General features: G+C 43.8%; 1 protein-coding gene across 1 annotated transcript in view; it reads left to right on the top strand.

Annotated features, from left to right (window-relative positions):
• The window catches only part of LOC124545526, a 632,143-nt gene that overhangs the window by 262,147 nt on the left and 347,238 nt on the right, over window positions 1-22,758 (top strand). The window contains exon 6 of the mRNA XM_047124474.1: window positions 526-809. Within this exon, the coding sequence (XP_046980430.1) occupies window positions 526-809 (284 nt within the window). The remainder of the gene's footprint in view (window positions 1-525; window positions 810-22,758) is intronic.

The following is a 22,758-nucleotide window of genomic DNA, read 5'->3' as shown; positions in this document are numbered from 1 at the left end:
AAAATTTGACAAAAGAACTTCAACGCCAAATTTTGCAAAAAAACACTAAATTAGGCAAAAAATAGTACTGAATTTAGCAAAAAATAACACTATTTGACAAAAAAAGTATCACTAGAATTGGAAAAAGCTACAACAAAATTGGAAAAAAACGAATTTGACAAGAAATAAGCATGAAATTGGCAGAAAACGATTGTGGCATGAAGTAGCACCAAATCTGGCAGAAAGTAACACTAAATTTGGCAAAAAACACTAAATTTGGCATAATATAAAACCAAATTTGGGAAAATACAGCGCGGAATTCGGCATAAAGTAACAACATATTTGGCAAAAAATGGAACCGAATTTGACAGTAAATAGCACCGAAATTGGCAAGAAATTGCACTGACTTTGGCGAAAGATTTCACCGAATTTGGCAAAAAATAACACCGATGAAGGCTATAAAATAAAACTATTTCCTTTTATTTTTATGTCTACGTATGAGATACAGCATTTCGAAGGTAGTTCGAGCGGCAAGTGCCGGCGCAGGTTCCAGACGCTGCTGCGGCGCTTCGAGGAGGGCGCACCCGCGCCCACGGCCACGTCTGCGTCGCCCCCGCCGATCCTGGTGGTGCTGCTGGACGACCTGCAGCGGCTCAACCCGCTGGACTCGGACATCGTGGCGGCGCTGTCGTGGCTGCCCGTCAGCCTGCCGCGCCGCGTCCACGTGGTCGCCACCAGCGCGCTGCCGCCCGACCAGCTCAAGATCACCCCACTGCAGCGCGAGCGATTCCGCGCCTCCGACTGCTGCGTGGAGCTCGCCGGCGCCGTCGGTAAGCGACCGCCTCCGCACTGGCTGCCTCAGCCCGTCTGATCACAAAGAGACTCGGTTATTCGACACAAAGAGCTTAACAAATTGAGCAACTCAGTAACGCGTCGGCATTGATAGACAGAGTTGTCGGTGTCCTCCTGTGGAACATCGTGTCAAATTCTGTCCAGTCAAAATCCTGAGGTTCTTCTGAACTGAACAGAGATCTGGTTATGTTGCTGGTGAAGATATGGTTTCGCAAGCAGGAAGACGAGTGGTAGAAACTCTCGATGTGTGTCGGTAGGCGTTACCTTGCTGAATTGTAAGCCCAGGATGGTGGAGGGCAAATAATGGGGTATACAATGTCGTCGACATACCACTATACTATAAGAGTTCTGCAGATGACAACCAAAGGGGTCTTGGAATGAAAAGAAATGGCACTCTTGACCATCACACCTGGTTGTTGAGCAGTATGGCTGGTGACAGACTGGCTTTGCACTGCTGTCCAGGTCGTCTCCAGACTCGTCTTCGACCTCGAAAGTCATTGACGGACGTTGAATCGTCTCGAGCCATGAGCCCTACTTCTAATCGCCCCTGATGGCCAGCAAACACATATCTGGAAATGTTCCAGAAACCAACCCGACTGTCGCCCACTAGACAACCTGACAACTGGGAGAGATGATTTTGGGTGCAACTTCATTTGGTAGCAGAGCCTGTTTGGTTGTCATCAGTGGCACCCTTACAGCACAGCAGTACGTCGACGATATTATACGCCCTGTTTTGTTGTCCTTCGTGGGAAGCCAGCCTGGGCTTACATTTCAGCAAGATATTGCCCGTCCACACATGACGAAAGCTTGTAACACTTGTCTTAGCGCTTGCCAAACTCTGCCTTGGCCAGCAAGGTCGGCAGATCTCTCTGCAGTTGAGAATATTTGGAGCGTTATGGGCAGGGCCCTACAGACACTTCGGGATTTTGACGATCTAAGTCGCCGGTTGGACAGAATTTGGCACATATCCCTAGGAGGACATTCAATAACACACTCAGTCAATGGCAAGTAACTGCTTGGAGAAGGGCAAGAGATCGACCAGCAGGTTGTTGACTTGTTCAATTTCTGAAGCTGTTTCTCTTGAATTAATCATACAATTTTTCTGAAATTGTAATCACTCTTTTGCCTGTACATATACATATGTAATTCACAACTATCAATGGCTCTGAGCACTATGGGACTTAACATCTACGGTCATCAGTCCCCTAGAACTTAGAACTACTTAAACCTAACTAACCTAAGGACACCACACAACACCCAGTCATCACGAGGCACTATGGGACTTAACATCTACGGTCATCAGTCCCCTAGAACTTAGAACTACTTAAACCTAACTAACCTAAGGACACCACACAACACCCAGTCATCACGAGGCAGAGAAAATCCCTGACCCCGCCGGAAATCGAACCCGGGAACCCGGGCGCGGGAAGCGAGAACGCTACCGCACGACCACGAGCTGCGGACCCACAACTATGAATTTCCATAATGATTATGATGGTGGTGGTGGTGGTGGTGTTGGTGGTGCTGCTGCAAATAGCATACTCCTTTCGAATACCACCAATGGGGCCAACGAGCTTCACGACCCCATCAGATTGCCAAATCACCATCAACTCTGTCAAATGCTGCCATTTCGTGAGACATTTCAGAGAGGTTTCGTAGCTAATGTGAGACATTGGCACAGACACTGGTGATCAGGAAACTTACCCTTCCCGGCCAAACAGTGACAGTGAAAATTTCATCCGGGATACGAGCCAGATTACCTCCAATCCGAGTGCCACTGCACAGGCGTGCATTAGCAGTCTCGCCCACGTAGACAGGTAGCTGCCGACATCAAACTTGGCGAGGTTGTCAGGCCTGCTTTAGAGATTCGCCTATCCAACATTTTTCCCAGCAATTGATTAGTAGGCAACGAACTTCCTTGTAGTAGTCTGCATTTTGGCAGCTCAGGAAACGTTGCAATTTGAAAATTGCCTCGTTATCATTCTGGAAATGCGTGCTATCTAATGGTTTCTTCATTTGTGGAAAGAGGAATTTACTGGTTGCCATATCAAGAGAATACGGAGTTTGAGATAAAATTTGATTGCCCAAGGAAGCAGCTTAGTTGGTGACTATGTCCTGTACAGAAGGAGCTGGAGTGTTGTTGTGGAGCAGAAGCACTTCTTGGAGAGATTCCTGTGACTCTTCGTCTTGACAACAACCTATAACCTGATCGTGATGTTTCGGTCGTGTGCTCCTGTGACGGTTAGCCGTTTTGGAGCAAAACGTGTTAGCACCATGCCGTGATATTCCCAAACACAGGCTTGTTTGACCACACTGCACCCATCTGCCCCACCTAATCATTCTCATACAGGCGGCGGTCAAAAATTTCAAAACACTACGAGAACTGCATGCTTGGATGTAAATGGAGGTGTAAGCCAACCCTTCACATTGTGCTGTCGTACACGACCGTGAACGACACCTGTGCGTCCTCAAATACGTAGCAAATGTCAGTCGTGGCTAGGGCATTGGCCTGTGTCGCTGCGGTTGCATCATGTCGCAGCTAAGCGAATTCTAACGTAGGCAAGTTGCTGGACCTCATATGGTGGCTGCTTCCGTAATAACGTAACCGAAGTGTGCAATGTTTCAAAAGATACCGTATCAAATATATATGCTACATGCAGGGAAATTGCAAAAATATCATCCGCTACGTCACAAAGCGGACGAAAGTGTGTGTTGAGTCGTCATGACAGACGGTATTTGAAGAGGATTGAGACGAAGAACAAGGCTACGACAGCAGCAAAAGTCAATGAAGAACTGAATGTCCCACTGGTGATCCCTGTCAGTGTAAAAACAACACGGAGGAAACTTTGAAGGGCGAGGTAGAGTTCGAAAACCACTCATCAGTTATAGAAATGCCCACAATAGCAAAACGTGCGGCCGAAGCCATAAAACCTGGAATATGAAGAAATGGAAGAAAGTCATTCGACCGAATGAGTCTCGTTTCACACTGTTCCCCACTTCCGACCGAGATTACGTATCTGTAGTGAATCATGCCTGGGGGTTCGGTACTGATTTTGGCAGCCATATCGTGGTATTCGGTGGGCTCCATGGTTACTCCGCAAAGTGATAATACTGCCAATGGTTACGTGACCATTTTGGCTGCTCAGGTCCATCCCATGGTACAATGTTGGTTCCCAGTTGTGATTTTCTGTTCCAAGACGACAAGACCCATATTCACACAGTTCGTCCAAGACGGGTTTTGTGAGCACAAGGATGAATTGTCGCATCTCTCACTATCTGCATCTGTCGTCGACACGTGCTTGCCAGTACTTTGCTGATTCCCTATTCTGAGACGACTGGAAGCTATTTCGAATGCCAAAGGGGTTCCTACGGCGTATTAGGCATGGTAGTGTTCTGTGATTGTGGTGTTCCCATGCTTTCGTCCACCCTCCGTATGACGGTGCTTTGTTGGCATGCAATTCCACAACTAAACGTGGAATGTTACAGCGTTGCTCACCTGCAAATGCAGAAAGCGAAATACCGCACATTACTCCACTGTATCAACCGAGTGCGCCATGTTTACTTGGTTCCTCTAGAGGTGAGCTACAGTGCTGTGATGCTGAGGTTCAATGAGCACAACAACTCCAGATATATACCTGCAAACGCACAAAAATTTAATTTCCAAGTTATAGTTAAAACTCTTAAGAGGCATCGAGACTCCTTCTCGAAATTTATCAAGCTACAAAACCGTTTAACGCTGTAAAGCAGTGCAATATGTTTGAAATTCTTATGAAAATGTATATACACCGTAAGAAAAGACGGAGGACATGCGATACGAACGAGAATCAAGATATAAGAATAAGAATGGAAGAGGGAAGTGCTGGGATTATGACAAAAGTGAGGCAGTGATTCACACTTTCTCTTCCGCTGTTGATCTTGTGTAACGACAAGGTACAGAAAAGATTAAAAGACAGATTCAGGAGTGAGATTAAAAGCACCGAAAAATTATAGTATCTGTTGCATTAACTGAACAGTTTAATGAGCACAGGACATGGATTCACAGCAAAACAAATATGGTAGTATTCACAAGCAACAGAAATTAGATTAGCAACAAACTTAACTTCGAAACGGAAGGCATTGATGGAATAAACAGTGATAATAACCTAGCCGTTGAGCGCCCATAGACTCCTGCAATAACTGTGTAAATCAGGTTTGCGTAATTTCGAACGAAACTCAAAAAACTGGCCACAAATTAAAGAAAATTTTTTATGGGTCTCGTCTTTTTCAAACCTTTACTTAGGATACTAGCACAGCATAGTAGCTTATTACATAGCCAGACAAATATGTAAAATAATATCTATTGAATTAAAAAAAAAGTGATTTGAGTCTCTCTTGCACCAAACAACTTTTTTTAAGAATTTGATTTCGAGTGAATAAATGAGAAACTATTAGCATTTTACAGGTTAATAATACAAGGGGTCTGAGAATTATGAAACAGGGGTACTGGCAATAAAGTCACATGTGAAAGGTTAAAATGAGGTTCATTGCGCTTCTCCTTCTGACGAACTGATTGCAGCATCCGTATCAGTTCTGTCATGAACCAATTTTTACAAATTTCATCTGAGGTTGTCATAAATACTAAGGTAAAGTAGGTATCAGTGATTTCCTTAGTGTGGGTTGCGTACATTCAAGGGCAAACTATTGATTTATGACCCTCTCACTTCCCGGTATGCTATTGTTCTGTTAACTGATTTATGACCCCCACACCACAGGACGTCCCACCCCCCACCCCCACCCCTCACCTCCACCTCCCCACCCCTTCCAGATAAAAATGGCGGGAGATAGACTCACTCTGTGCTGGGGAGGAAGTATCTCATGACCCGAAATACAAAGTAATGTCAGTAATATGTTGATTCATATTCTTTATTTAATCAATTTGCCAACACTCCTGCTTCTCATGACATAATAATTGAAATCACAAAGGAATAGAATGAAGTGCAGTTTAGTAGCCACCACTGAGCCTCTCTCGTGCATTTGTCTGTTGGCTGGGTTTGCCATGATACATGAGAAATTCCTATCGAATCACTCCCCCCCCCCCCCCCCCTCTCTCTCTCTCTCTCTCTCTCTCTCTCTCTCTCTCTCTCTCTCTCTCTGTCTTTCCCTGCCCACTCTCTCTTTCTCTCTGTCTCTCTCACGTGTCTACATCCTGCACAGTGAGCATCAGTCCTGCGCCGCACTAAACATTCTTTTGTCCTGAACAAAGTAGTAGATACCTAGTAAATCACCAGCTGTGGATGTCTTTGAAATATTTCCTCGCTCTGCTAGATTGATTGATTAATTAATTAAATCAACACCACTTGTGTGGGACAGTTTTCCCTTGCATTCTATTGCTGGAAACTAGGACTGGTATATTTGGCGGGATTCGAACCTGCAACTGTCCGGTTTCCAAACCCTTCATGATGTTTTTCTCTTGCCTTCTATTGGTGGACGCTGGCACAGTTGCCATAAGCAATCTGTGGAATGGCTCGATTGATGTGTGTGCTCGCATTGCCACTATTGGAAACAATAAACTGGTCAGTCGGGAATTTGACGCCTCGAAAGAAGCGGTACTGTATAAAATGATACTTGGAATTTCAGATTTCTACGTGAATTTACACCGCCGCGGTTGTGGAATTCCCGACCACTACACGTCTGCTAAGTGGATTTTGTAAAGCACTGTAGAATTTCAAAATTTGTAGGATAGAATAGTAACAACAACAACTAGCACTACAATACAGAGTGCACTACAATGTATTGAGAAGCACTAAATCACTATCCTAATAGTTTGCACCGCTAGATGCCTGAGATTGCTGAAAACACTGGTACATACCGCCCACTCAACTCCTAGGTGTCCACACGCAGAGCACCCACAGCGTCATACACCGCCAACCTCAAAACTCAGTGACTGCAGAAAACTGCAGCCGCGACTGCAGCCAGAGTCGTGGACGTGCGTTTCTGCCAGAGTGCGCCATCCCAGCCGTGGAGGGCATCCAGGGATGATTGGAGTGGTAGGATTTCGGATGTTATCAATATATCCAGAGCCAACTTGTTGGCAATGGTCGAAACTGAATCGCACAATTTTCCACAGAGAGTACACGCAACATACGCAAGCACGGAGACAGCCCAATGCATACTGACTTCACTACGCAGCTATCCATTGGGTGCCGTGGGGGCCGCAGCCAGGACTTGTCTCCGCAGATGCGAGCAAGAACCGGTTATTTGGCGGCTGGAACTTTACTTTGTACCCGCAGTTCGCGACGCCCAGCAGAGTCCTCCTAGGAAGCCAGCCACATATTTATCACTGTAATTAGAATTAAATATTACGATTGCAGTCCCATTCGACAATGACCAAAGCATCCGAAATACTTTCTCCTGACAGCTAACGATGTTCCATGTTAAAAACTATGCAGGCTATATTAATTGGGGTATGGTATTGTTTCCGAATAAAGTGCTCTTCCACACAAATATGGCGACATTGAATATAGATGCTGAAACTTCTTGGCAGATTAAAACTGTGTGCCGGACCGACCCTCGAACTCGGGACCTTTGCCTTTCGCGGGCAATTGCTCTACCAACTGAGCTACCCAAGCACGACTCACTCCCCGTCCTCACAGCTTTACTTCTGCCAGTACCTCGTCTCCTACCTTCCAAACTTTACAGAAGCTCTCCTGGCGTGGTCCATCTTTGCAAACACGACACCATGTAGCGTAGTACAGACGGGTCCGACAACATGCCAAATGGACAGCTCAGGATTAGCGTCACTTTCTCTCACGGATGAGTGTCGCGTATGCCTTCAACCAGACAATCGTCGGAGATGTGTTTGGAAGCAACCTGGTCAGGTTGAACGCCTTAGACACATTGCCCAGCGAGTGCAGCATGAAGAAGTTCCCTGATGTTTTGGGGTGGCATTATGTGGGGCCGACATACGCCGCTGGTGGTCATGAAAGGTGCAGTAACGGCTGTACGATACGTGAATGCCATCCTCCGACCGATAGTTCAACCATATCGGCAGCATATTGGCGAGGCATTCGTCTTCATGGACGACAATTCGCGCCCCCGTCGTGCACATCTTGTGACTGACTTCCTTCAGGATAACGACATCGCTCGACTAGAGTGGCCAGCATGCCTGGGATATATTGAAAAGGTCTGTTTATGACCCACCAACCTCTCTGAGTGATCTCCGCCGAATCGCCGTTGAGGAGTGGAACAATCTGGAAAAACAGTGCCTTGATGAACGTGTGGATAGTATCCACGACGAATACATCAATTCAAGAGGACGTGCTACTGGTGTACAGCAGTCTGGACCATCACCTCTGAAGGTCGCGCTGTATGGTGGTACAACATGCAATGTGTGGTTTTCATGAGAAATAAAAGGGGCGGAAGTGGTGTTTATGTTAATCTCTATTCCAATTATCTGTACAGGTTCCGGAAGTCTCGAAACCGAGGTGATGCAAAACTTTTTTTGTTGCGTGTAGATTTCCCATCGACGGACATGATTCATCACACATACATTGGAAGCCATCTGCTTAATGTGGTATGGAGAAGTTTGCTGTTAACGATTGCAGGTATATGACGCTTTAAGATGCACATAGAACAAGCAATCGCATACAAGTCGAACACAAGTTATACCATACAGCTGATGCATTCTGGGAGAATAAAAATGCATGATAAATGACCTACTCTTTCTTGAACGCATTGTCAATCTGCCATTAAATCATACTTCCTTATAACTCATCTGAACTAATTACTACATCTACTTTCTTATCATCCTTTTACGCAGATCCATGTCAGTATACAGGCAGGTGGTCTCTTTTCCACCAAAGATTCAAAGACAGCAGTCAGCTTGTAAGCATCACTATTACCTCAGCAGACATACAGCAAATGTTGTTAACAACCATGCAGCAACTGTTCTCTGAAGTATTTGTTAGCTGACACCCCACGGTTGTGCCTGGTAGAGAGTACAGAGAAGCACAGAGTAAATACTGTTTGTTAGAGTTTAAAACACCTAAAGGCTTGCACAGAGTTAAACACATGATCCATTCAGTACTTGTATTTTGCAGTCCCTCAGCTGATAATACAATGCTCTTCACCTAAGGATGCTTTATAAATATTTATTAGGCTGTTGCCAATAACTTTCGGATCACACCTGGCCTTGTGATCCGACATATATAAATTTATTAGTCTACATTTTATGGTCATCCACGTTAAACAATCTGTTCCAATCATCTTATCGCTGACGACGAAAAATGACTGTTTCCCTGGTTCCCGGTGCTTCCATGTCGAGTTTATCTTGTCTTCCTCTTACTGTCACATACTCTTCCATGCGTAAGAATGTTCCTTCACCAAGCAGACATGCAAGTACTCATTCATTTTCACTCAATCTCCCCACATTTTGTAGTATTTTCCCTCAATTTATGCTTTCCGACAATTTTCGTAATTTTACTGATTTTATGTCACTTCTGCTCACATGATCATGACATCACTTCTCACTACATATTCTAGAATTGCTTGTAATTGTAGCACGGTTGTCAAAATCTAGTGCAACTGCGCTGTTTTTCTGTGTGTAAGCGTGCCTGCATCGGTTTCATGTGAAGGGGATAAAAGATTTTACGTGAAAAATCGTGTCCAGTCATAAAGAAGACATGCGCGTAGATATTGAAATTTCTATGCGAGATTCCTCCCAGAGCCACAGCTGTGAAAAAGAGATGTTTCCGGTACATTGCTCATTCTCGAATTTCACCATATAAGGACTGCAATCGTAATATTTAACTGTAATTACAGTGATAAATATGTGGCTGGTTTCCTAGGGCGACTCTGCCGGCTGTCTGGGTGCGTGACGGAGGTAGTCGCTGAATGGAATGAATTGACATTTCCGGCTTAAGACTATCGCGAGGGGTGGGAACAAAGAAAAGTTATCGGTGGAGAGCTAGTCGCTTCTTGCTCATAGTTGAGGGGACAAGTCTTGGTGGCAACCCTCGCGACGACCTCTGGATAGCTGAATACTGAACTAATACTCAGTATGCGCCAGTCTGTCTCCGCGATCTCGTGTGTTGCATGTGTTCTCCGTGGAACATCGAGTGATGTAATACCGACCACTCCCAAGTGTTGGTGCTGGTTACATTGATAACGGCCGAAACCTTACCACTCCTGTCATCCCCGGATGCCCTCCATGGCTGGGGTGGTTGTGGGGCGGCTGGTTAGAAAATTTACTGTTGTATAAATGTTTGAATGTTGAAACACATCCCGGCCGATGCTCCATATGTGGGGCGGCTGGTTAGAAATTATGTCAATTTTATGTTGTTTATATAAATGTTAGGTTTGTAGAATGTTAAACAAGTTCCTATTATTTAGAATGTTATTTATGCTGTCTATCGCCGTTCTCAACACTGGCTCTCTAACTACAATATTGACAACCAGAAAGTGATTAGCAAAACTTGAAGCCTGTAATTAGAATTCCTAGTGCCCACTTCATCTGAGAATACACTTATAGTTACAGCTTATAGCTCTGAGGAATTAGGAGATTGTCTGGGATTTATAATCAAAAACGGTCGTGAAAAAAAATGTTCTGTATTCTGAAAGTCATAGATGAAACCAAACGAATCCACACAATCTAACTAACAGAGCAGTTCAGAGTCTAATGCGCTGATGCAACTATAAATGTTCAAATTAAGTGTTTAAATGAATGCTCGCCATAATTTGATGATTAGGTTCATCAAACGCCACGCTAAATAATGGTAGAATGTTTGTCCCGCGGCGGCATGTGAAAATACGACAATACGCAAACTGAAGATCGATAACTAAAGTCATCCCAGAAATAATACTTCACTCGAAAATGATTTCCTGGTTACGCGCATCCCGAGTAACTTAATACGGCATCCGAGGCTGTTTGTAGCAATGATACCGACGCGACGCGACTCCCGACACAGATGGCGTGCTATTCAGCGTCTGGAGAGAACTGGGGCCTTGCTTCCTCGCGCAGCGTTCTTATATATAAAGCCGCGGTGCGGATGGCTAAGGGAACGCCTGATCAAATCGGCTCTCCCGACTAGCCGCTGGGCTAGTAATGCACCATATTAAGTTACCGAATAAATCATAGCTTCTTTTGCTGATGGCCGATGAAGTTCTTAATTTAAATGTGCATTCAGTACACAGGTAAGTAATCATAATAAAAGTTTGACGTGGCTAAGTTAAATATTTTGGGCGAGAGAATTAATTTAATTACACTACACGCGGTAGACGAGCTCTGAACTTGCCCTTTGGAAATATGCTATCGCTATAGTTTTATAGTTATTCAAATGAAACTTATCACATCTTTATGGTTATAGCGGATCTCCATTAAACTTAAATATAAACATCCTAGCCTTATTTATTATCCTACTTAATCTGTCTTGCTTCCTTAAGTTTTAAGACAAAAACCAGAAAATTATGAATTTCAACGCAAATCTTAATTTGTGAGATCCAAAGTACTGTTTCTATTAAATTATTATTGAAAAGGAATCTAAGTATAAATTTTTAAATCTCTAGCTCTTTTGTGTTGCGCCAATGATTTTTACAGAAAAACGTCCAAATTTCGAAAATGGTTAAAGTTATTGAACTGATATTCAACACATATTAATTTAGTATTACTCCTGACATGCTAGAAACATTTTAAGTTATTTACTTGATTTTTAAAGTATTGCGCAACATTTATGACGTCAGAGCTAGTTACAGCGGACTGGCTGGCACACAATGGAAAGACTGATGTGCATTTATTACGGCGTGAGTAGGCCGCTTCCCTACATGGTGACCATGGGTGTGGCTGCGATCATGGCAGCAGTTTTTACGGCCTATGCGTCATCATTTTATGCAGCACTGCTTCAAGTCGGGATGTCGAATTTCCGATTCGTCAGTTTATCGTTTCCAATAGTGGTAATGCGAGCACGCACATCAATCTGACTCCTCCACAGAATTTTGGAGACATAGCATTCAGTTGAGCTGAATTTGAAATTCTGAGCTATCCTCAACGTAATGGACTTCCTACCAAACGATTAACTGTGCAAGTATAAACCAAAAGGAGGCAAGGGAAAAAAATCCAGCTGCGAGATCGAGTCCCACCAAATATATCGGTCCTAATATTAACCAATAGGATGCAAGAGAAAACTGTCCCACACAGAGGGTACGAATTTAATTAATTAGTCAATCAATTTTATAGAATGATGGAATGATGGTGTATTTCCAAGACATCCACAGCTGAGAGGGCAAAAGAGGGGTTAGTGTGGCACACGACAGATGCTCGCAGTAGCCACTTTGGGGAGAGAGAGAGGGGGGGGGGGGGGAAGAGAGAAGGTTTCGACAGGATTTTCTCACGTATCAGTATCAAAGAGTTGCCGCCATCTGATATTTTGCTCGGGGTCGCGAGATCAAAGTAGGCCGATATCCAGTCCGTGGTCTGTGATATTTAGTATCGTGATCTGTAATTAGTACGGTGGGTGTATTTCCACCTCCATGGTCGCGCCCGGACGACACACACACACGCGTGGGAGACCCTAAACTGCAGCTACTATACAACACTTCATTTCTTTCCTCTCATGTGGTAACAAAAATGTGTTTCATTCTATGTTATTATTATTTTTTCTCTTGCGCACGTTCTAAAAAATATTTCTACAAATTTCATTGTCCTATGATCACTCGTTTCCCATAGGGGCCCTCTCAAGTAGCAAAAGTTTATTTATGACCAACCTGTACTTCTCGGCTAGCTGCAAGACACCTCTATATTTCTCAGATTTAACTGGAGAACCACTTTATAAAGTTTGTCCTCAGACAAAGTCAATGTAGCTCAGGGTTCCTGAATGACGAAACCATGATAGATATGTTCTGATAATGATACTGTACAGTGAACTGCATGCTTATGTTCAGTGGAGTGTTCAAAGAATTTTTATTGTCTTTAGTCGCTTTTATGTCGTCTCGGTGTTTCTACAGAGCTGTACCATGGGATGCAAGGAGAGGATGTTGGCTGGTGGCGGGTATCTCGTTCTATAACACTAATTCCATGCAATTAATAACTGGGTTCTTTATTCATAAAGAACGTTTCCATGTGCTGTGGTACAAGCTCTCTTTTGCTGCCGAAGTCCCCTATGTCCACTGTAAGTCCTCTGCACTAGACGCTAAGTCTGAAGCTCCGTCTCAGTGACACGCTGGATGTCTCATGGCGTACAGGCTCGAACTAACTAGCTAACTGGAACGAACTAACTGACTAAACTGGTCCCCCGGTCCGCGGGGGCGATCCCAAATACTGGCGGCTGACAGGGCGTTGGCGGCCTTTTTCCAGCGAGTTTTGTCGTTGGCCTCTATCGATACTCTCGTAACCACTGGCGCCAGCGTACGCCGGCACAGTTTGTACTGTGGAATAATGGACTTCTCATTATCAGCAGTCTCCATGTTAGACCTGTACAGCTTTTTTTACGTGGGATGGGATGACCAAAACTAGATCATGTGTGACATCAACCATAGTAACATTCTGTACAGAAAGACCTCTGTAGATATACCTGTGTTGTGTCCTGCTTTCGCATGCCACAGTTAGACTACTGTTTGGTGCAATGACAAGACAAATCCTGGACGTATCTGATTCTTGATCCAAAGAGACCACGTCGACATGTCCATTCCCTATGTTATTCTGAATCGATCCCAGGAACGTCTTACTATTGCAAACATACCATCGAGCAATTAGCAAATTATGCAATGGTAGTAAAAGCTCATTTTCAGTCAAAAATAGACGTTTCTGGTTATTGCAACAATGGCTTCAATTAGGAACAAAGGAAGCCTATTAGTTTGACATAGCTGTTGCTGTTGTGGTCTTCAGTCCTGAGACTGGTTTGATTCAGTTCTCCATGCTACTCTATCCTGTGCAAGCTTCTTCATCTCCCAGTGCCTACTGCAACCTACATCCTTCTGAATCTACTTAGTGTATTCATCTCTTGGTCTCCCTCTACGCTTTTTACCCTCCACGCTGCCCTACAATACTAAATTGGTGATCCCTTGATGCCTCAGAACATGTCCTACCAACCGATCCGTTCTTCTAGTCAAATTGTGCCACAAACTCCTCTTCTCCTTAATTCTATTCAGTACCTCCTCATTAGTTATGTGATCTACCCATCTAATCTTCAGCATTCTTCTGTATCACCAGATTTCGAAAGCTTCTATTCTCTTCTTATCCAAACTATTTATCGTCCATCTTTCACTTTCATAGATGGCTACACTCCATACAAAAACTTCCAGAAACGACTTCCTGGCTCTTAAATCTATACTCGATGTTAACAAATTTCTCTTCTTCAGAAATGCTTTCCTTGCCATTGCATTCTCTCTACTTCGACCATCATCAGTTATTTTGCTCCCCAAACAGCAAAATTCCTTTACTACTTTAAGTTTCTCATTTCCTAATCTAATTCCCTCAGCATCACCCGACTTAATTCGACTACATTCCATTATCCTCGTTTTGCTCTTGTTGATGTTCATCTTATATCCTCCTTTCAAGACACTGTCCATTCCGATCAGCTGCTCTTCCAAGTCCTTTGCTGTCTCTGACAGAATTACAATGTCATCGGCAAACCTCAAAGTTTTAATTTCTTCTCCAGGGATTTTAATGCCTACTCCGATTTTTTCTTTTGTTTCCTTTACTGCTTGCTCAATATACAGATTGAATAACATCGGAGAGAGGCTACAACCCTGTCTCACTCCCTTCCCAACCACTGCTTCCCTTTCATAGCCCTCGACTCTTATAACTGCCATCTGCTTTCTATACAAATTATAAATAGCCTTTCGCTCCGTGTATTTTACCCCCGCCACCTTTAGTTTGACATAAAAGCCATGATATGAGAAAAATTTTCTGAGCGTGATACGGAAGTGAGTTAAGGTGTATGGGAAAACCAGAAAAGAAGAGAATCGATGCGTCCTAGGTGGGATGTCACAGAAGGATACTGAAGCAAGTGGACTGATAAGATAAGAAATGAGGAGGCCCTTAGCTGAACTTGTGTGAAATGAAATAACTAAGAAAGGGACAGGATGATACAACATGTAGTTAAGACTTAAGGGTAGAACTGTAATTGATCCAGGGGACGAAAATTGTAAGAGAAGGTGGACGTTAAAGTATATAAACATACGAGGGACGTTCAGTAAGTAATGCAATACTTTTTTATGAAATCAGGTTGGCTTTTTTCTGGACTCCAATCACCATATTGTTCCCAACTCTTTTGGTTGTAAAAATCTACTGTGTAACATAATTTCCGTTCAGTGATGGCATATGCAGCGTTAACGGAATGGCCCGTATGCCCGCATGGTACCACTCCACTCGTGGATGCCGGAGCCAGCGTCCTGCTGCATCAGTACGCACTGCTTCCCGCGGAGTGTGCCAAACAGATGGAAGTCGAAACGTGCGAGACCTGGGCTGTAGGGTGGACAAGAAAGAACAGTCCAGTGACCTTTTGTGAGCTCCTCTCGGGTGCACCGACTTATGTGAGGCCTTGCATTGTCATTGAGAAGGAGAAGTTCGTTTGCATTTTTGTGGCGACGAATACTGTGAAGTCGCTTCTTCTGCTTCTTGAGGGCAGAATGAACCGTGAATTTACATTCAAAACCTTTTCTTAAGAATTTACTTTATTTACTAGCGATTCATCAAGAACATTAACACATTTAATCACACTATGTCAGCGAGGAAGCAGTTCCCAGTGGGTAACTCATGAAAACAAATTAAATTTCTTTCAACAAATGGATATTTTAGTCCTAATAGCCCTTTTTTCTTTTATTGAAACAAATGCTTCAAATGGCTTTGAGCACTATGGGACTTAACTGCTGTGGTCATCAGTCCCCTAGAACTTAGAACTACTTAAACCTATCTAAACTAAGGACAACACACACATCCATGCCCGAGGCAGGATTCGAACCTGCGACCGTAGCGGTCGCGCGGCTCCAGACTGTAGCGCCTAGAACCTCTCGGCCACTTCGGCCGGCTAATGAAACACTTAAAATTATAATCAGAAAGCACCCTCAAAATATCAAGTTACAATTCTATTCAGAGGCAGAAAGAACAAATATGGACAGTATGAGCTTTCGGGATGAGAACTTTGCTGCTGCCTTTTGACACGGCCCTAGTCACGACCGCTCACAACAACCTCTGAAAGACTACACTGGTGCAAATCTGCAACACACCAGATTACTTTAAACTAAAAATTTTAACAACTCACACAAGCACATAAACTATGCACCCCGTAGGAGGGATGGAAATGGTACAAAACACTAGCATTAAAAAATATAACTTGCCATTGAAAGTGCAACTTGATTTTTTTTTAAAAACTCTTACGGTGGAAGGGTGGCAACTTTATATACTAAAATGACCATTTAAATAAAATCCCATGAAATGCAGTCTTACAGAAAATATACAAACATGCTCTACATTACACATAAACCGCCTCTCAAGATGATGGGCAAGATAAAATCTTATTTCAGGAAGCGGCCGTTACAGTTCAAGCAACAAATTCCTTAACACCGAATCCGACAAATATGGCAGAGGCAGCTATTAACGTATGGCAGATTGACAGGGAGATTCCTGAATAACTCGAACCGCAGGCTGCTCTAACACGCCCCTACTTCACAAGGAAAAAACGGACCAACCAATTCATAAATAACCACCTTCCCGCGGGTGGGCAAACGGAGAAAACTGGTGGGACGACCCCGAAACAAAGCGGCTGGTATCCTCACCAAGCAAACAAGTAGATTTTAACAAGTAAATGAAACAGTCACTTAACTTCTAATAAACTGCGATTTCTGGCGAAGACCTGGCGCAGCACCCCCAACGCTCTCCCGAACCGTCCGCTGCCAGCCGCTTCAACGGACGCAGGAAGGTGTGCCGATCTCCCGTCTCACGGCGTCGCAGCTCGCCCCGGCCAGCCCGATATCGTGGGTTGACTCCTGTTGCTCTCGTGTCGACCGCGAAGCCACTACCCCTCGCTATACGGCGCAGCCCACTGGACTCACGTGGCGACTTCACATGCGCCGACGCTCAAGACGGACAAGTCATCTGGTGTCTCAGTGCGCGAGCGACCAACCGATCGATCCAACTGCAAATGACCGTTGCCTGAACAAACTCGAGCAGACTGGCGGCCTAACAGATACTAGCACTCCGGACGACAGACAGGCACTGACTGCCCCACACTGACCCGGCTGACCAACTGACCAGACTCGCCGCCTAGCGAGCTCATAGCGCCCCTTAAATGCACAAGAACAGGCTACCTTTCCCCTTTCCCACCAGAGGGAGACACCACAGCGGCGCCACCGCCAGAAACGGAGGGCGATTGCTTCACACTACGCGCTGTGGCGCGCTCTTCAAAACAGCAATTTTTTCCACGGCTCATAGCACAATACACTTCAGGGCTGATCGTAGCACTATGAGGGAGGACGTCAAACAGCAAACCACTCAGAGTTCCAGAAGACCGTCGACATGACGTTACCGATTGATCGAAGGTACGATTTTCAACTTTTTCTCGTGAGGAGAGGTTGTGTTGTGTGGTACCACTCCATGCATTGCATGTTTTGTTATCGGTTCGAAGTGACGAACCCATGTTTCATCCCCTGTGACAACGTTCGACAAAAATGTCCCACTATCAGCGTCGTAACGCGCAAGAAATTCCGCTCAGATCGACGTCCGCCCCTCGAAATGGTCTTCTGTTAGACGCCGAGGAAACCAGTAGGCACACACATTTGAGTACCCCGAGAGATTGACGAGTACCTCAGTACTATCAGCAGAGACGTCCAGCTGTGCAGCGAAGTCTCTGATTGTGACCCAACGATGACCTCTGCTGAGAGTGTCCGCACTGAGGCGTAGCGCCGTATACCGATCCCGCCTTGGAGGCGGTTAAGTGGGAGGTGTGTCTCACAGCTGGATAGTGACAGATGGTGACGCGAGACTGGACGTGCATGTATCAGCCGACAGAGGACAATATTGGATAGGGCACTGTGATTTTGTTTCGATTGTGTCCACTAGAGTGCACTAAAGTAATAGAATATTTTTCATAAACTGTTCTAGTATTTTCATAAACTGTTATCATGTCTTTTTGTGTATGTAAAATGTATTAAATGTGTTTTAGCAGTATTAATGATGCCTGACTGTGGTGTAAGATTAATATGAAGATAATTGTTTAACGAGTTATGTAGTGGGATTTAGTGTGCGAACATTTTGAAGAAAAAATGGTTCAAATGGCTCTGAGCACTATGGGACTTAACATCTTAGGTCATCAGTCCCCTAGAACTTAGAACTACTCAAACCTAACTAACCTAAGGACACCACACACATCCATGCCCGAGGCAGGATTCGAACCTGCGACCGTAGCAGTCCCGCGTTTCCGGACTGTAGCGCCTAGAACCGCACGGCCACAGTGGCCGGCTAACATTTTGAAGAAGTATGGATGTGGGCAGAGGGGATTTTTGTAGAACAGATTTGTAAAGTAAGTTTATGGTGAAGGGAAAGTTAATTCAGGTATAAATAACTATAGTAAATAACTTTATGCATAAACCAAACTTCAACATATTAGATAATTACGTCAGTAAAAAGTGTAGTCGTTAGTTTTACTACTTTGCGATTGGTTATTGACGAAAAGCGGGGACTGACGCGGGAGAATGTTGTTTTGCTTTGGCTATTGGGTAAACTGACCAAGGGTAAAGCAATATTCCTCGCGCGCCTTTCTCTGCTGGTAGAGAAGACTTAGAGTATTCTAGAGAGGAGTCGGAGCGTAGGCATGAAACAGTTCGGGCGTGTGTAGCAGTAGTTCCGAAGGAAATGATAAGTTGCCGGCTCTAGCAATGTTTCATACATCAAAAGTGTAATTATTCCGATGGGTGTGTAGAATTTTCGGAGTTTTTAAGTGAATTTTGTGACGAGAAAAGACATAAATTCCGCGTGGCGTATTGAGCAGGTTGGCGGCTAAAAACTTTGACTGCATTAGGTACTGACAGACTTAATATTTGGCGAGCATTCTCAATCAAAAACAATCCGTATTTTTGTAGCTATTACATTTTGGAGAAATGTAACACCATAAACTTGCTACCGTGAGTGAAAGGGATTGTGAGTGACGGTGTTAAGACTAGCACGGGCTTGGCAGTGATACTTGTTCACCTAAGTTTCAGAATATATTAATTAAGGAGAAAATTTCCAACCTTTCATTTCGTGTGAAATCTTTCTCCCGTAACGTAGATTAGTGACTTTAATTGCAGCCTGGTTCACGTCCAAGTACAGTAGGTTTCGCTCGGCTTCCCTACTGATGATATGCTGAGACAATGTTCACAGGTAGGTGCAGGTTCGTCGTAAAGGGACGGAATGAACCGCGCTGCCGCTGCACGTTGTAACACTGCAGGAGCCATAGCTGTGAGCGCCGGTCGGCACGCGGGAGGTAGGGCATATACCGCGACCTAGTTGCAATGATGACTGGCGCCTCACCCAACAGCTCGTCGTGCTTTTGTACACTGCCAGGTCTCTGTAAATATACTGCAAGCGCCTATGAATATCTGCGATGCTCTGGTTTTCCGCCGAAAGAATGACAGATCTCTGCTTGGAACGCAGCTCCCTTACGACATCTTTTTGGTGACTACGTAAAGTGCGGCCCCATGTTGTAGCTTAATGAAACTATAGGGACTGAGGGGGGAATATTCCACGATGTCTCGCAACAAATTCCGCACTTTTATTTCTAAAATGTCCGAGGAAAGATGTATCGTATTACTTGTCGAACGCCCCTCGTACAGCTGAGGATGTTGGGAGTATGTCCTAGCCTGTCATCAAATCGGCAGAGAAGAGGATATCGTGTTGGGCCACATCCTACCAGCTAGGAGACTGATGCTGAGGCCTCCCTCATCGTACGACCAACGAATACTGTATGTACGATAATGATCACAGCAGAACAAATGAATTAAAATTAGTACTGCGACCGGGACTCGAACCGTTGTCTTCTTGCTTGATAGGCAGAAATGCTAACCACTACTCCACCACAACACTATGACCAACATTGCTGCACGAACTACTCAAGTTGAATGCACAAACTTCAATTCATATCTTCCTCTTATTTTTCCTTACATTGTCACTACTGTCAGGGCTCTCCAGCACTGGATTAGCACCCCGGCGTTGGACGTAGTGGGAAAATACTATACCATGGGTGATCTTTTAGATCTTATATTTATCATAATAAATGAAAAGCACCAGTTTGCTTTTGCTCTACAATATTATTTTTATTGTTAACCGGTATTCGGCTTACAAGACCATCTTCAGACATTTACTGAGTATTATCACCAAAGAAGTTAAATGTTAGCAAACAATATTGGAAGAGAAGTAACACATCTAGACTGAAGTAGAAACATGAAACTTTCAAGTCTCTTCTTTATCTGCGATAATGATCGAAGCAGAAGAATTGAATTAATATTTGTGCTGCGGCCGGAACTCAAACCTGCGTCTTCTTGTTTACTGCGCAGAAATACTAACCATTACACCACCACAGCGGTATGGTTAACATCGCTGCAGGAACTAGCCAAGTTGAGTGCCCTTCCCAACACTTGAGACTTGAAAGTCTCAGGGATAAATATAATTATAAAAAACTGTTTTGTGCTCTGTAATAGTCAGTCCAAAGAAGGATACCGTGCCTGTGGTTTTATATTCTGAAATATATACCCCAGTAGTTTTCTTTCTTGGTCAGGAAGTTGTAATGAGTCTTTTCTGGGAGTGGTTCAAGAGGAGAGAGAGAGACAGAGACAGAGAGACAGATACTTAATCATCAAACGTGAGTAATATTCCTACAAAAGATGCCAGCTCTTATATAGGCCATCAGTGTACACGAGATGAAGAAAGATAAGAATTTCCTGCAAAGATATCATGAAAAGTTCATTCCCGTTCTGTAATAAATGGTCGTCCGACACCTTGTCGTTTCACCGTCCTTTAACCCCATTCGCATAGAATCTCAGGACATTAAAAAGCAGAAAGATGACCAGCTTCGCCGTTTCCTAGCAATTCGTCCCCAGGCCATAACAACACGCCCTTTGTCAAAGTCGCTTATATTACCGGATTTGCCATTTGCGGCTCGTACCGTTTATAGAAGGATTCTTTGTTTCTATCTGCCTTGCTTACACACTTTGTACATTATTTTGAGATGGCGATGATTCACATCTTCTATAAACTTTTGAAAAATCGAGTATTGTCACACAGCTGTATATTACCACTTTATTTCATAAACGGTCTCCGTCATAAACAGTTCACTCTCAGGTATCTACATAGATTGAAAAGGTCAAAATAAAGCACAATGAGTAATTACAAAAACAGTAGTCGTCATTCATAATCTACCGGATACTTAACATTGTGACATAATCAGATGTATCACGGCCCATACCCACTATCAAATATAATGTCAACAACTAACATATCAAACCATCTTTAACCTCTGAGCGCCGGCCGGAGTGGCCGAGCGGTTCTAGGCGCTACAGTCTGGAACCGCGCGACCGCTACGGTCGCAGGTTCGAATCCTGCCTCGGGCATGGATGTGTGTGATGTCCTTAGGTTAGTTAGGTTTAAGTAGCTCTAAGTTCTAAGGGATTGATGACCTCAGAAGTTAAGTCCCATAGTGCTCAGAGCAATCTGAACCATTTTTTAACCCATGAGCACATATAACATACGATAGATATGTGGTGAATAAACTGTGCTCCACGTTTATACCACGCTAATAACGCTTAGAAGCAAGGTTTTTTCGGAAGATACTTCCGACCAAAAAGCAATTTTAGTAGCTGGAGTCAAAGGCTTTTGTTAATCATGCCTTTTGCGTTATTTTGGTGATATTTCTATAGAAGAGAGACATAGTTCTCACAGATTTAGCTTGAAAATTATTTTAATACATCGAATTACTTTCATAAACATTTTAATCCCCTATTTCACAAACGTATAGGTTGAATTTCCAAAAACAGTGAAAAGCCTATTTCTTATCTTCAAACTGGGAAGTTAAATACAAATGTTCATAGATTTAAATTTAAACTTGCTCATAATAAAATATTTCATAAAACATTTCATGTCCTATTTCACTCTCTTAATAGCTGAATTTCGAAAAACACTGAACACGTTTTTCCTTTTGTTTTTTAACTGAGAAGACAAATACCGGTTTTCATAGATACAGCTTTGGAAATACCTTCATAGTTCTTTAATAACGATTATTGTCAGAAAAACCTCACTCACTTTTTGACCCTATTGGGGTTGAATTTCCAAAAACGTTGAAACACGTATTTATTTCTGATAGAGAACCCAAAGACGAAATTTCATATGTCTAGCTTCAAAAATGTCTTAATAGTGACAACCTCTCACCCTCTAATTCACCGCCTTAGGGGTATAATTTAAAAACCCCTACGGTACAAAATCAACACCCTCTCCAAATTTCAAGTTCCTATACTTAGCGGTACGGGCTGGGAAGTGATGAATCAGTCAGTCAGGGCATTGTTTTTTATAGTAGAGATTTCTTTAGTATTCTGTTAGATAAGAGGCGTACCATCTATCTGTTAAAAGCAGCGGACTCTCATGTACAAAGCAACATTGCAGAACTACCACTCCTGGAAGAAAGGATATTGCGGAGACATGGCTTAGCCACAGCCTGGGGGATGTTTCTAGAATTAAATTTTCACTCTACAGCGGAGTGTGCGCTGAGGTTCGCAGGAGAGCTTCTGTGAAGATTGGAAGGTAGGAGACGAGGTACTGGCGGAATTAAAAAGCTGTGAGGACGGGGCGTGCGTCGTGCTTGGGTAGCTCAGTTGGTAGAGCACTTGCCCGCGAAAGGCAAAGGTCCCGAGTTCTAGTCTCGGACCGGCATCAAGTTTTAATCTGCCAGGAAGTTTCAATGTGTTAAATATTTAACGATAACGACGTAAGAC

The sequence above is a fragment of the Schistocerca americana genome, chromosome 8, assembly GCF_021461395.2.
Source record: "Schistocerca americana isolate TAMUIC-IGC-003095 chromosome 8, iqSchAmer2.1, whole genome shotgun sequence".
Taxonomy (NCBI): domain Eukaryota; kingdom Metazoa; phylum Arthropoda; class Insecta; order Orthoptera; family Acrididae; genus Schistocerca; species Schistocerca americana.
The sequence above is the reverse complement of the archived record's forward strand: the minus strand, read 5'-3'. Positions and strand labels throughout refer to the sequence as shown.